This window comes from Anser brachyrhynchus (assembly GCF_964034855.1).
Source record: "Anser brachyrhynchus genome assembly, chromosome: 11".
Classification (NCBI taxonomy): domain Eukaryota; kingdom Metazoa; phylum Chordata; class Aves; order Anseriformes; family Anatidae; genus Anser; species Anser brachyrhynchus.
In genome coordinates, this window is record NC_137706.1 from 5,400,885 (window position 1) to 5,417,111 (window position 16,227).

At 36.2% G+C, this 16,227-nt stretch overlaps 1 protein-coding gene across 3 annotated transcripts in view; it reads right to left on the bottom strand.

Moving 5' to 3' along the window:
• LRRC49 (leucine rich repeat containing 49) overlaps nucleotides 1-16,227 on the bottom strand; it is a 44,184-nt gene that overhangs the window by 21,990 nt on the left and 5,967 nt on the right. For all 3 annotated transcript variants that reach the window (XM_080608089.1, XM_080608088.1, XM_080608090.1), the window contains exons 7-10: nucleotides 15,828-15,894; nucleotides 8,445-8,588; nucleotides 6,394-6,455; nucleotides 187-334 (exon numbers count right to left, since the gene is read on the bottom strand). In XM_080608089.1, the coding sequence (XP_080464215.1) occupies nucleotides 187-334; nucleotides 6,394-6,455; nucleotides 8,445-8,588; nucleotides 15,828-15,894 (421 nt within the window). The remainder of the gene's footprint in view (nucleotides 1-186; nucleotides 335-6,393; nucleotides 6,456-8,444; nucleotides 8,589-15,827; nucleotides 15,895-16,227) is intronic.

Consider the following 16,227-nt stretch of genomic DNA (forward strand, 5'->3'; position numbering starts at 1 on the left):
GAAGTGGACCCTTATATAATACTGCAAGAAAGGAAAAAGGTTAAAGTTTTAAATATTAGCATGTCTATGTACAATTCAATTCCATACTAAATAAGTAACTTTTTTCCTACACAGACACATAAAACCCTACATTTTACTCCTAAATTTAAGGAACTAGTAAGTCTGATGAAAATAGAAATTTCTTACTGTGATTCTCTTCATATCTAGCTGTCGGAGCTGCATCATATGATGGAGAACAGTGTGTTTGTACCATGTCTCCTGAGCTATTGGATTGCCATCAAGGGTGATATCTGACAAAGATGAGGAATCAGCAAGGCACAGAATATCCTCAAAACTGTAACCAAAAAAGTTTAAAGTTTTAATGCCATACATTATTAATAATGAAGAGATGGAATATTTTATTTAAGGATAGAATACTAATGTTTACCTGTACTCAAAAAAATCCACACATCATATTGCATATGATAAATCAAATTAAAAGTAACTTTAATTAGCAACAGGTGCTGCTGTTTTAATCTCTCCATATACAGATACGAAGAGATTCAGAATAAGCACTTGTTAGCTAAAAGAATATAGGTTCACCTAAGAATAATAAAATAGAATGCCTATCAACTCACATTCCAAAAATAATACACATTAGTCACCAAAACCAGCATGAACACCACAGAAAATGTAAAATGAAAAAAAAAAAAAGTAAAAAAAAATGTTTCTGGGTGTTTGTGGCATCATCAAATATTGGAATAAAAACTATAAAACCATCATATCATCTTTAAAATAGATCTATTTTTCTGAGTTCAGTCTACAAATATGAGTGCGTTGTCTTTTTAAGACATTTGATTTGGTTTCCTGACAAAAATAACTGGCCTGTGCAAAATGTATTTAGAGACATACAGCCTGTATCTTGTTCCTTTTACTGAAGATGAAAGGTGTAAAGAAGGCATCTGACCCAGATAAACAGTGCTCTTAAACAACGGATAATTATTTAACTTGCAAAAGAAACTGAACAGTCATACAAGTATAAATCCCCAATACTTTTTAGCAAAATTATTACAGTGCACAAATAACCGTGCACCCACCCTTACGCACTTTGACCCTCAACAACTGAGTCTGCATTATGAAGTTTAGTAGGCTCAGACGGAAAGTATGAAGCAACTGGGCTCAGTACTTCTGAGTATGACATTTAAAAAAATCTGAGAATGACAAATCAATGATGATCACAAAATACACGCTAAGAAGATCATTTTACTAGATGAACAAATGTTTAAGTTCTGAATTAATAACTGTTTCTGAACTGGAAAATACAGAATTAGTGTCCAAGTATTTTTAAAAAAGCTATCTTACTGATTGCATCAACTGATTATAGTTCTCACCGTTCTTGGTAGCAAGAAAATTCCTCCACTAATACTTGGAAGTACACCAAACCTTAAGAATACCCGGAATTCAGGCTCAGAAATCATATGCAGTAAAAATGCTCATATTAGAGACTGCTGATGAATAAAATGTCAACTGTCATTGGTATCACTCAACTTTCCAACAAACACCCATACAATAATTTGCTGAGGACTAATATTCAGCCACAAAGGGCTTTAGATGTACAAAAATACCACATTTAAAATGACACGTCCCTAAAAGTTTCTAGGGGTTAGATAAAATATATATTTTTTTAACGTGGAAACTAAGTGGGAAAATAATAATTTAGAAAACAAAACCAAAAAAACCACCCAACTACCATACGCCAATCGGTCTCAAGCTGCTGAAATAAAGGTCTGGATGTTTTAAGGATCTGGACACCAACATAAGCTCGCAGGAGTAAATAAAACAACCCAATAAATGTTTCAAAAACAAACAAAACCCCAAACACGGTACAGCATACAAGTAACTTCTACATGATATATTCAATGGATAAAATAGAAAAATGGCAATGAAGTCAGAAGTACTACTATCATTTGGTGTGTTAAAACAACATAAGGACTAATGGAAAATGAACAATACACAGCTTCTGGTGAAGGCAGTGAAGGCACTTAGCAAATGTGAACAATTGGCTGTTTTATACCCGGGGTTTAAAAGAAAAGTCTGATTATCATCTTCCATTTTTTATTTTTGTGTGATCTTATTTCCTTTCCATAAAACAGCTTGTTTAACCACTTTTTTGGATGATCGTGCTGACATAGTACTTAAAATACCTATTCAATATGCCCCAAAGCTAGATGATGATTTTCCCAACTGACGCATCACATTAGTTAGTAAAGCAAACTCAGACATTTTAGAAGAAAGAATAACTGAATTCCCATTGGAATTCATCTTCCCAACTGCGGAAACCACCTCTCCTGCCCTTTCCTTCTTTCTTCCTAGAAGGATTTACCTCCGGTAGTTTCAGCAACAGAAGATAAATGAGAATTTGGGCTACCTTAGCAAAGTGTTTTTTCAGTGTTTTCAGTTTCACCACATGGATCAGCTTGAGCATGCACACAAGATGTAAGAGTACTACAGCCAATTTTCCCCTCTGTCAGAGAGGACACATACCCATTCTCCCAGCCCCATATTAGAATGTGGCTTGGACTCCTGGACTAAGCAGCAGGGTATTCTGCTGTATGCTGGTGTGTGTTCAACCTCCGCAGCGTGTGTGTTCATGGCTACACATTTAGTAGGCATAAGTAGTATGGAAACACTGGCCTTCTGGTAGAGCCTGCTTACTGAGGAAGACATGCTCTGTACATTTACATCAATGACTTCTTTAAACCATGTTCTGCAAAGTGGAAAAGCTCTGGAGAAGGAAGGCAACACACTCACTGCAGTCTGGTAGAACTCTCAGAGGAAACTGCATGTTCAAAAAACATTTAAAGAGAAACTGGACTGTCCCATGTTTCTAATCACTAAGCTACTGATGAAAACAGACATCACCACAGTTAACCTTTCTTTCCTGTATTGCTTTCATTCACATGTATAACAATGTATTTAGAAATTTTCATTCCACTGAGGAAAATATTTTTTTCTTGTTTTGATTAGACTAAGAACATTCCTTCTCCCAGGTTTCCAATTCAGTAACCGATTGAAGAAAAACAATTACATGTCCTTTGAGCTGGCACCTAACTTTTTCCATATGGCTACAAAGCCTTCTTTACTAAATTTAAAAAAAAACACAACAGAACACTGACCTGGAGAGCTGTGTGACAGTGAAAACATGTTTTGTTTCTAAGATTTCAAAAAACAGTCTTTTCTAGCTTCACATTAAGAAATGTGAGCAGTAACAACTCTTTCTGAATCTCGGTGGCACACCTTCCCTGAAGCAAACAGTTTCTGTATTCTCTTCCCAGTACCACAGGAGAAATTCAAAGGGTTTTCTCTCTTCTTTATAACCAGTTCTAGAGATACATATTATCAGCAGACAAAGTATGAAAGCCTTGCATTGTAACAACTAAATTCTTCTGTGATGAAGACAGAAATGGGACGGCTTTTGTTTCAGATTTGATTCAACTTCTGCAGCATTTTGTCTGGACAACGAGTCTTACAAGGAGCGGCTGAGGGAGCTGGGATTGTTCAGCCTGGAGAAGAGGAGGCTCAGGGGCGACCTTATCGCTCTCTACAGGTACCTTAAAGGAGGCTGTAGCGAGGTGGGGGTTGGTCTGTTCTCCCACGTGCCTGGTGACAGGACGAGGGGGAATGGGCGAAAGTTGCACCAGGGGAGGTTTAGGTTGGATATTAGGAAGAACTTCTTTACTGAAAGGGTTGTTAGGCATTGGAATGGGCTGCCCAGGGAAGTGGTTGAGTCACCCTCCCTAGAGGTCTTTAAAAGACATTTAGATGTAGCCCTTAGTGATATGGTTTAGTGGAGGACTTGTTAGTGTTAGGTCAGAGGTTGGACTAGGTGATCTTGGAGGTCTCTTCCAAACTAGATGGTTCTAGGATTACCTTACTAACACATCTATTCTTAACTAAAAGCTCAGCAGCAATCTGAGGCCTCCTCTGAAGCAGGATGGGGGAAAAAGTGACAAAACCCATGACAGACTCATGTCTTAAATACTGAAAATTTTAAGAAGGCATTTCTGAATCTTTTATTGCAATTTTAATTCATGTCAGTATGTACTGATGTAAGACTCAAGAATTCTTCCTACCAAAAACAGGAAGCAGTAAACCTTTATATGAGAGCATTACCTCAAGAATGCTACTTTTAATATTTTAATGAACCACTAATATAAACATATACAGGTTTTGGCAATGTACTCTGCTACATGTTTCAATTTGCAGATTTTCTCTACACACGAATGTAGAGATCAGAATATCTGTAACTAATTGATTGTCTAAAAGAAAGATAAAAATATAAAAATAAAAAACAGAAATATATTTTATATAAATATAAAAAATAATTTTAAAATTACCATGTGGCCCATAGTAAATGCATGTGAGTGAGTAAAAAAATACCCTAAACCATTTTAAAAGTGGTGCAGTAAGGGTCAGACATAGCACAGCCATTCACTAGTATTATGGTTGCACGTAACACCTTCAGTCAGTTCAAACAGTTTATCAAGCCAAGTATCAGACACATATGGGTCAAGAACGTACTTCCATGTTTAAACATTTACCTGTTAGGAGACATATCTACTACATAACTCAAATTGAGGGAGCAATAAGATTTTTTGGTTTTTCCAACTGCTGAATTTGATGGAATGTCATTTCTACAAAAACATAAGCCAAATCTAGTCATTTTTTTTATTATTATTATTTTTGTTAATAATGACTGGCAAATAAGTTAAACTGATCCATTCGCCTAGCTACTTACACGTGTATGTAGATTTTATAACAATGTCTTCATTGGACATTAAGATTTTTATACCTATTCTAATTACAAATTAAAACCAAATTAGATATTTGCACAAGTGTTTGAGTTAAGTATTTCTACCTTACCTGAAAGCTAAGACTAGATCTATCAACAGTTTAATTGAAGCCCCAATGAATAAATGATAGGATACTAGCAAGTTACTGATTACATGAATTTTAAGAAATCTACTTTAAAAATGAACAAAAAGAGCAAAACGTTTTTCCTTCCTTGAATACTGCAAAAATATCAATGTGAGAAAGCTACACAAATTAAACCAAGTATATGAAAACATACAGAAGTTCCACTGACTGCAGTGATGCTCCCAGATGGCAAAGGAGCCAACTACTGCAGTCCCCTCGTTGTTCTTGCCAGGCTAAGACATATTTATTTATTTATTTTGGAAAAACAACAGAAACAAAAGGCATGTTCCAAACCCGGAAATTATATAAGTGAAGCAAAATACCAACCCCTTTTCTTTATTATGGCAATTTCAAACATGAAATAAAAAGTGTAGCAGGTGAATTAAGGGAAGAGTATATTAGCCATTTCTGCAGTTTGTCTCCAGTTTTTTTGAATGCTTAATACCCGTGAGCATTCAGGGAGATCCACTGCATTGGTACTTTAAGAGTCTAAGGAACATAGACAAGTAGGTTGGAACTGTCTGCAAAATACATAATGCAGGTCAGCTTAAAATATTCAAATAGCTATTATAATTAAAGCTCACATTAAGTCTAACATTTTACAGAGAAAATAGGTACCACAAGAACATTATTTTCAGTAATTAGAATGCCGGGCATCTTTCCTGATCTCAGATTAAATTATTTGATTCTAAGCAGCAAAGAAGGATGGGAATGATTAAAGAATAAAGGTAAACACATGATAAACTGAAGATGATGTAGGCACATTTGCTTTGATTTTATTATTTTAATATTGGCACCAGTAGAAATGCTGACTTCAAAAAAACCACACAAATATAAACATTGTAGACTAACTTTCTTATTTATACCAAAATGTACTTAGCTACTAGAAATAATAGAAACCCTGCATTGAAAGTTGAGCTGTTCTGTTTCTGCCTTCTGGTTTGAAAAGTAACAGACAGGAATATACCTTTCACACTTGATTAATATATGTACAAGTAAAATACAAGCATGATATAATCTTATCATCACAAGCAGAATCTGATCCAGCCATTTGTGTAACTCCATAAATACAGTGATTTTATGATAAATGTAATATGCCTTGTGCGATACCGTGCCTTCTGCTTTATCAGAAATTTAGTTGAACAGTAAAACAACATATTAAAAAAGCTATTTTTAATTTTCAGCATCATCAGAAAGAATACAGTCATTTTTAAATTAAAAATGCAAGTTTTGTGGTAGAATCCCCATAGCGCCACATTTAAATGCAAAGGGTTAAAAGAATTTATGCTTAAAGCAGAAAATACATAACGGCTTGATTATGCTATCTGATATGTTTAAAAACAGCATCCGCATTCATAGCGTTTAAATTTTAATGAAATACAGCTATAAGAGGATACTCCAATTTACTGATAGGAAACAAACTGCTCTTCTCCTTACCTAGATATATTGTTGAAGCTGAGGAACAGACGCTGGAGACGGGGCAAAGTATCCACATCTTTCTAGAAGGAGAGACAGAGGCATAAATTCAGCAGCTGAAGGATAACATCTTTTGAACCTTTCTACTTTGCCTGATGAAATACTTTCATTTCTATATACTATAACCTTGCTGCAACATTGATTTCTGTTGAAGAGGCAGATCCATTTCTCCCTAATGCAGACTGCAAGGGAGTGTTTCAGTGCAGATATATACCCTGCAGAACAAGCTGCATCACTTGCAAAGCAAATGATGTTAAAGGAAAGAGGATGAGGCTGCTGCTGGTTTCTGAACAGGCTTTTGGGAAAGCCGCCAAGGTGCTGTCTCAGCATTTAACTGCAGGATAAATACACTTTAAAAAAGTGGCCATGTTGTAGTAAGGCTTCTGAAGTGCAATACTGCAGTGCAATCGGCACTACCTAACAACAGCAGCTGCTCTGGCAGAGAATGATCTGAAGGACTCTGTCACATTTGCAATTGAATTTTTTAAGAAGGAACAGGTTTTCAGAATGAGTAACTGAATTTAATGTATGCCACAACCGAACTTAGTAGAAAACCTTGAAATACCTCAAGATATTAGTAAGATGAAACTTAAAAGTAGTATCGTAATTTATTTTTGAAATAAAAACCCCTAACAGCCAGACAGCACAGTTTGTAGCAATCCATGCAAATTCAAACTGTGCACCGAACCCTTCGGTTTTAAATGTGCGTCTCCTTATCCTACTACGGAGTATGCTCCAGCTTGCAACTAGTGGACATAAAACCATTACTTAGGGCACATGGGAGTGGCATAGGGCTCACTCACTACCTTGATTTTAGCCACAAATAAAATCTACAGCCCTCCCTTCAACTTGTGACATGTCTACATCGCATTCCATCCAATTAAAAAGAAAACAAAACAAAAGTGAAACAGAAACAGCCACCCACAAACCACAACACACAACCAAAACACCATTCTATTACAATTTATCCCGGGTAACAAACAATTTTATATTATACACAAAAGAAGGTACATCCCTGAGCAGAACATCTTCTGAAACACTGTCTCCAGCCAGGAATGAATAAAACACTGAGATATAAGAACAGAGTCCAAGCCTGTAACTCACTAATTTCACTGTCATGGAGAGCTAACTCTGCATTTATGAGAGAGGAGGTAAGGAGAAAGCATGAGCTACACATGAGAGAGGGTGAGAAGGCAGCAGCTACAAGCAAGGAAGAGAATCTCAGTAATGTAAATGGTGTGGGAGGGAGGTACAGTGGTTGAGTTAGAAATTAGCAGAAATTTCTTGTTTTGCAAGAGTAAAAAAAATAAGTTTAATATATGGCAAGTAGCAAAAATTTGAGGAAGTGATAGCTCAGCAGCAATAGAAGACCAAGTACTTAAACAATTGAGGGCCTGAAAAAATGCACCTAGTTAAATAATGTGGTAAGTCTACTTAAAAAGTGCTTGTTGAAATAATCGAATTGCCATACCTGAACTATACATCATAAAATGCTGAATGACAAACTTTATCCTTTAAAGCATAATGGATTTTATAATGCTAACTTGGAGCTTTACTTGGAAAATTTTACTTCAGTATTTTCTCTGCTTTTGACCCAGAAATATACATAAAGAGATGAAGTTTAAGATGGTCTGACTGCTTAGCTGAGCTACAGAAATTATGAGAAGAGGGTATGTTTCTGGGGGCAAACATGTATGGAAGAAGAGTCTCTAAATGTTTATGTTAGAACCACAAAGCATCCAAATCTTTTGCCCTGGGGGAATATTATGAGCTACCAAGATTTCTATCAATACAAGCCATCAAATTTACACAAAATAACACAAGAACAACATATTTTCACCTTCATGATGTAAAATTGAGTACTAAGGAAAAAATAACAATCAAAAGAGTGGGAAAATGCAAGATTTGAAAAATCTGAAATGCTGATATGTTTTTAACAAGTTCTAGTAATAGTGCACTCCTGTAAGAGATGAAAGAAGGGAGGAAAGAAGATGAGAGGTTTTGTTCCTTACTATGGCAGAGACTTGATTATGACGAAGGTTGAGCTCTGTGAGAGAATCCAGTCCATTAAGATTTTCTACAATGGACAGTAGGTTTCTGGCAAGGTTTAATACTCGCAATTCACTCAAATGGTTGATGTTTTCCATTTTAGTAATCTGTGAAAGAAGTATAATTATAAACATGCATACTGTGTTTTATATAGATATAAAATGGATATATGTAGTGCATACATTTTTTAAACATATACAGACAAAACCAAGCAACTTAATAATGTGCTTATGTATTTTTCTAAACCTTGATAATAATGCCATAAATTGTTGAAAACAAGCTACAGTCTGCTGGAGACTGAGTACTAGTATTCACAACAGTAATATCTTTCTAACCATACAGCACTGCTGTACTCAGCAAAACATATTCAAAAAAAAATTAGACAAGAAAGCAGCAGCATCCTTCTTTCAGATACACGGCATGTTTGTCTGACAGTCCCCAACAGTTTTTGCCAACTCATGGCTTCAAACAAAGTGACTAAACTACAAAGAACAAGCAGCTGGCCCTACATTTGTTTTTATTCTTGACAACTTATTTTGAAAATACAGGTGCCATCGAAGAAGAGAAAAAACACATCAAATAACAGTGGCTACTACCCTTTACTTTTAATTTTGGCTTCTGGAGATGCAACTGTGTTTTACAAAGACATTAATTATTGCTCTGTTTATACAAGCTGACTTTTTTTTTCTTCCCTGCTGCTTGTATTTCTCAGACTAGTCAACTCAGTCATCTCTATCCAGATATTTATCTCTCAGAGTCATCTGGGATCTGTTGTCCTGAACCTATCCATTCATTTATGGAGGACTTGCATACAGTAATGTATCATGGAGATGATAAACCATTGCCACTGCACAGGAGGATACTCATATCATCTTATTGTAACCCACATTATAAGGCAGGAAGAAGGCAGCAGGTTTCCTGTGGAAAATACTCTGTGTGGCAGTGCATCTAAGGGTAGAGTACATAAAGCTACCAACGGTGGTGAATTTCCTTTTAATTACAAGGATCAGCTGCTCTATCTGCAGGACCACCATAAGCTCCCTTCAGCAACACCCTGTACTCAGGCACGCTATTCCTCTGCAAAGCTGCCAACAGCTATTAGATGCAGGCAAGCAAGAGAGAGCCTGGTGGCATACACCTTCCCAGTGATAATGGGCCTTCTGATGATACGGACCACCACAACTCTGCCATGCCAGTTTCCTGAAAATGCGTAGCTCCTGGAATGGGAGGACAGCTAATGCAACTGTTATGTAACAGTTTCCAAACACAATGTTGCTAACAATTTTCATACATATGTGTGTGCATATATATACACACACACATACACGTGTATGACTTCAATATGCTGCTATATAAAGTATTACCGCAATTTTTCCCATAACAAGTATGGGAAAGTAGATAGGAAAAACAATTAAATAACAGTAAATCACTTTTTGATTGAACTGCTAATTAAACTATTAGGCATTATTTGTGTATATTACATGCAGAAAATAAAAATGAGCAGAATACAAAAATATTAAACCTAAAGGAACAAAAGACACTATTGTCTAGAACAATATATTCAGTATGAAAGACTTGTAAAAGCAAAGCCAAGAGCAGATGGTTAGCATGAAGAGCACAGACCTCTGCAGATGTCTGTTTAGCTAGAATTGCAGCATGTCACTATGCAGAATATTAATCTTGGCATTTTGCTGCTATTACAAAGAATGATTTCATCAACAATTTATAGAGATACTGTTAATCACTTTGTTCAGTTTTAAGACTAACTCTGTTGGGTTTTCTCTATTTTCAATCACGCACGTGTGCATGAAAATACACCCAGTGTCATTACACTGTATGTATTAGGTAGCAAGCATTATCACCTCTTTTTAGAGGTGATTATTATTAAATATTTGTTTTTACCAAAAAGCAATTTTCATATATTTTAAATAGTTTTCTATTAATTATGACTGAGGACTATTATTAGCCATTTTAGTTGCTTTTTCAAATATGTAAACTTCAAAGACTTGTAAACATTGAACACTATTCTGTTTTCTTGTTTGTTCTCATTTGCTTGTATGCTTGAATACTTAGCTATGAAATGCATTCATTTCAGAAGAGATTGTTATGCAGCACATAATCACTCATCAATAACTGCACAAGTTTCATCTTTTAATGTGTATTTTTTGGGATTATTCAAAGCAAGCCCATTTCTGGGGAAAAAAATCAAGTTGCCTTTTTCCCCTCCCCTTTTTCCTTAACTTATATCCTTGAACTTTTGGCAATGAAAATAATTAAAAAAGAAAAACAAATTACTGATTTTTTTTTTTTTTTAAGTATTAAAGAACAAATTTCATTCTAGATACAGTTAGTCAAGTTCTGACTTCCTTAGAACTTAGAAAATTTTAATCAAAGTAATTTAACGGAAGACAGCGTAAAGTCCTTTGTAAATCTACCTAAAATAAAGGTTTTAAAAGCATTTATATGGAACGCATACCATTCATACTATTCACCGTGACAGAAATGATCATCAACCACCAGTGTTCTTTCCAAAGACTATTCATAGTGCTCAGAAACACAGTATTTAGAAATTAAATGTTTATTTAGAAATTACATAGTAGTAGTAGTGTCTTCAGCATACCATGCATACAACTGTGTGCAGGCTCTGAATCACACACATGTACATGAACATCATGAATACTATAGAGTTCATATTAGTGTGTTGATGATCAAAGAAATGGAGTATCCGTACAGAAATTTAAGAAGACGTTAAGATACTGCATCTTAGAATTTTTTACCAGGCAGTATAAAAATTAATAGCCTTACTAAATAATGTAAGAAAGCTGACAAAGAACAATAATATGACAGAGGAATTCATATTTTGTCCTTTTTGTAAGGCATAGAGACAGTAAATGCAATGTTTCATTACATGCTACCCTGATTTTAATTTTTTTAGAACCTTATTTCAGATATTTATTATATGAAAGGATTTTCTTAAAGAAGCAATGCCTTTAAAGACTTGATTTGAGAAATAAGTCACACAAGGTAAAGCATTAAGCATTGTGGAATGCTTCATCTCAGTGTTTTAAAGCACATCCAGTTCTCATGGAATTTCTCACTTGGCAGCAGGACAGCCTCGAAGTTCAGACCAAACCTATTAGCCAAAATATCCTGCACACAAATAAATCAAAGTATTTTCCAAGACATTTTCCTCTTTCTGCTTCTCCTCACCTCTAATCTCTTGAAGACACTGCAGGCTTAGAAGCTTAATCTGCATTCCATCTATGGGATTGACTTAATATCCAAAAAGAGGGAGAAGTGGACTAAGAATAAACCAAAAATCTGGCTTCCCTCTTAACTGTTACTACTCCATAAATATCAACAAGAAATCTTGTCTAGATAGACCCTAACACCTCCTGTCTCTCCCCCATTGTCTATAGAAAAAAGCTGCTGCTATTAGAATCACTATGTTAATTTACATCTCAAATACACTGTATGCAAGCAACATTCAGCTAATACTCTAATGTGATGAAGACTGCTCAGCAGATACTATCCCCCTTAACAGAACTGTCTTTAGTTCAAAAAAAAAAAAAAAAAGATGTGTCCCCATCTTCTGTTAACTAACACACTTCAAAAGGCAAAAACCCAGTCAAGGTGGAGCTACTATATACATTAATACATAGACAAAAACGCTGTAAAATAGACTACTATTCTAGTACCTATATAAATATGACCCTCAGAGGACAACGGTGTAAAAATAAAAGACAAATCAACAAACTTGAAGAAAACTCCACCATGTTACTTCTCAAAAAATAAATCACAAATACTTGTTCTAAAAAATGATTCATGAAGAACCTTTACTCTCCAGCAGTAACATAACAGAAGAATAGAAGCAATCAGAGCATACTGCACAGGAAATGCTCTGAAGGCCAACAGATCTGCTGCCTAGTTCCATCCAACGTGTGGGATTTATGAACATCAAAACCACAAAAACACTTCTATCCTAACCCCAAACACTGAATGCCTTTCAATGAGGACAGTAATGGGATGTTGATTCAATGCACTACAGCTTAGTTCCACAGCAGTTTTCATTCATACAACAGAGAGGCTTTTTGTGGCTTTACAGGGAATATTTTTACAATACGTAATTATTTGTAACTTTACTAGCATCCTCAAAAGAGTTCCTCTTCTTTATTTTCTTTTTTTCCTTCTTCCATTTCCCCTCTCACTACAAAGGGAAAACAGAAAACAAAGATAGCGAATTCAGTCTGAAGTAACACTAGCCACAGAAACAGAGAAATCAGCTGAGGTCAGAAGCGACCTCCGGTGCGAGCCTGCCCAACGCAAGGACCAGCACAGCAGGATGTGCAGGACCACGTCCAGTCAGGTTTAGGCTGCCTTCACAGATGGAGATTCCACAAACTGTCTGGGCAACCTTCTCCTGTGTTTGGCCCCGACAGAAATATTTTTCTTAAAGTTTGAGCAAATTTCCTGTCCTTCAGTTTGTGACCAATGACTCGTCCTTTTGCTGGACACCACCGAGATAAGTCTGGCTCCGCCTTGTTCACCCCCTCCCAGCAGGTATTTATACACATGGCCACAGAACTCCCTGAGCCTCCTCTTCTCCAGGCACAGCAATCTCAGCTCTCTCAGCCTCTCCTCAGATGCTCCAGTTGCCTCAACAGATTTGCAACTCTTTGCTAGAACTGCTCCATCAAGCGCACGTCTGTCTTGCACTGGGGAGCCCAGCAGCTCGGAGGTGCCTCACCAGCACCATGCAGAAAGGAAGAATCAGGATCACCTCCCTCAGCCCGCTGCCAATACTCTTCCGAACTAGGCCCATGGTGCTGGTGGTCCCCTGGGTTCCCTACTACAGGGCTGCTTTTCAGCTTGTGACCCGCCAGCCTGTACTGGTGTAGGGGTTTATGACTCCCCAAGTGCAGGACTTCGCATTTCCCTTTCTTGAATTTCAAGGGACTTCTCTCAGCCCATTTCTCTAGCTTGTCAAGATCTCACTGAACGGTGGCACAATCATCGCCTGTATAAAGCTCTCCTTCCAGGTTTGTATCATCTTCAAATTTGCACTCTGTGCCACCCCTCCCATGTCATCAAGGAAGGTGTTAAAAATCCTGGCCCAGTATCAACCTCTAGAGTTTACTGCATCTCACTGTCCGTCAATCTAGCCCAAAATATCATCATTTTGTCTGTCAAGATGTGATGGGAGACACTGTCAAATGTCATCGTGCTGATCAGGTATGATCTCCCCTAGGTGAATCCATGCTGACTACTTCTGGTCACTTTCTTTCCCTTAGCACATTCTGGAAATGGTTTCCAGAACTACTTTTTCCATCCCTTTCCTAGGAATAGAGATGAGGCTGGCTCATTTCATAGCGTATAACATATCCCATTTATATTTCATCTCATTTTAGGCCAATTACAATCTACACAACAATATTCTCATTGCATAGACAACATTCAGGAATAAAAACACATCCAAATTTTAGTTTATTGATAGCTTTCTTAAAAAAAACAAAAATATTATTTCTTCCTGGAGAGTTCAGCATCGAAATCCCCTCCACACATTAACTGCAATGATAGTTCTTATAACACAACTGGCTTTGCATTCATTTAAAATTGTGTTTTTGTATTTCTGAAGAAATCAAAAATAAATGCAAAAACAACTATGCAAGGCTGAGCACTGCCTTCTGCAGTATGAATTTTACATTGCGGCCCAATGACATCACATAAAATCCTAAAAGTATTCCCAGCAATAAGCCACAGATGTATCACAAAGAAAACTTATCTTTTCTAGAGAATAACCTTAAACTTTTGTGCTTGATTGAGAATGTTTCCCATGCACACAACATTAAATAATTTCTCACATTTGTAAGAAACAGTTTGAATGTAAAATGAAGGCAAAAGTACCATAAAAATATCTGCAAGCATAAGAAATAATGTTGCTGTCTTTTCAGTCATGCTCTAAGTAATTCAAAGTGTGTTTCACAGTTACAGAAAGTGCTAGAGTAACAGACACTGCAGCCCAGAGGAAATCCCATATTCACACAGCACATACACATATTCATACTATACCAGACACTTACTTACGCCAAGAAAGAATTATACTTTTCCATGGTTATGAGAAAAGAAGACACAAGTGATACACACTGCAGAAGCATCATTATGTCTTCTACTTGGAATGAAGATCATTCTGATAAGGGAAAACTGCTGCCCATAACTGGCTCCAAATTGTAAAACTGACCAGACTTACATTTTTTGACCTTCCTGTGGGAACTGGGTACAGCGTAATGCCACAAGCAATTTAAGGAAACAGATTTATGAACAGCTTGTTAATATAACGCAAATCATATTTTCTATTATATTTCATTTTGACAGACAAGTGTGATACTCTGTTTCCACACTGTTGATTCTCATTACTCTCTCCTGAATTAAAGAAAAAAATTGTGTACATTGGCGAGAGGACATTATATCAACAGAACACTGACTGGAATCCACCATATTAACTACGTGTGAACACTTCATTTTTAATTCCACTGATCTGTTGTTTAAATGCAACATTCCGGAATACATCTTTTGATGTTCCCAAATACAATACTGCAGCTGAAGCAGGTTCAAGAAATTTGATATATAGAAATACAATGTAAGACAGAAGGCTGCCCTAATAAAAGGTCCTACAAATCTTAATAAAGTTAAACCACAGAGACCCTCTATTTGTTATTAAATAAATGAACAAAAAAAAAATAAAACCAGACTTAAAAACAAGGCACTAGTATAGTTGAGCATTATGCCTCAAACTCATTTCTCTCTTCGTCACATGTTCAAAATGAGTTAATATGTATGGCAGACTAGTGTTTTACATTACAAATTGTTCAACTAGTAGGAAAATAGCATTAATAGAGTGTTAATATCAAAACTTGCATAACTAAACTGGAAAGGAACAGAAAAGATAACTAATTAATGGAAGAGAAGTTCCAAGTCTTCATTTAGAGACAATGCAACAATCAATGGGAACTTAAATTCTTCTATGACTTCTGGTTTACTTTAACTGCAACGTAACTATTTATGCTAGATGACTACTCCATAGGTGTGAGCGAGCGCTGCTATACTTAGCTTATGCAACATTTAAGAAAATGTAATTTTCCAGAAGTACAATGCGGAAAGTACAAGAGTTGATATCAAAAATCAAAGTAACATCATACCACCTTTTTGTAATTCACTGATTCCTGTGACCTCAAGAGCTGAAAAATTTGCTATTGGTTCCCTTTCAAAAAGCAATCGTTTGACAAAGGACACTGGAAATGCATTATGTCTACACAACTAACTTAAATAATCAACTTATTGCACTGTACCTGATTTCCATGAAGGTCTAAAACATCAAGATTTTTTAGGTTCTCCAGATTTGAGATCTTCTTTATTCTGAAACATTTAAATGATGACAAATTATTTCTCACATTAGATTAAATGTATCTTGTCCACCTAACGAAAACCTAGCCAGCCGATAGGAATGGAAGAACAACAGACCTTTCACCCACTCAAAATGAATAAATGGAGGAGTATGCCTTAGAATATAACATTTCTTTCTGACTGTCAATAATGCAGTAGTAGCAATATGCCCTTCACTCCTCTAGGAAAATGAAAGGGGAAGGAAGATTTGCACCACTAGAAAACGAAGTCAACATACAACCTATGCAAATACCTAAACAAGAAACACCATTATTGACAAAAATATATTCCCAAACCTGTTTAAAG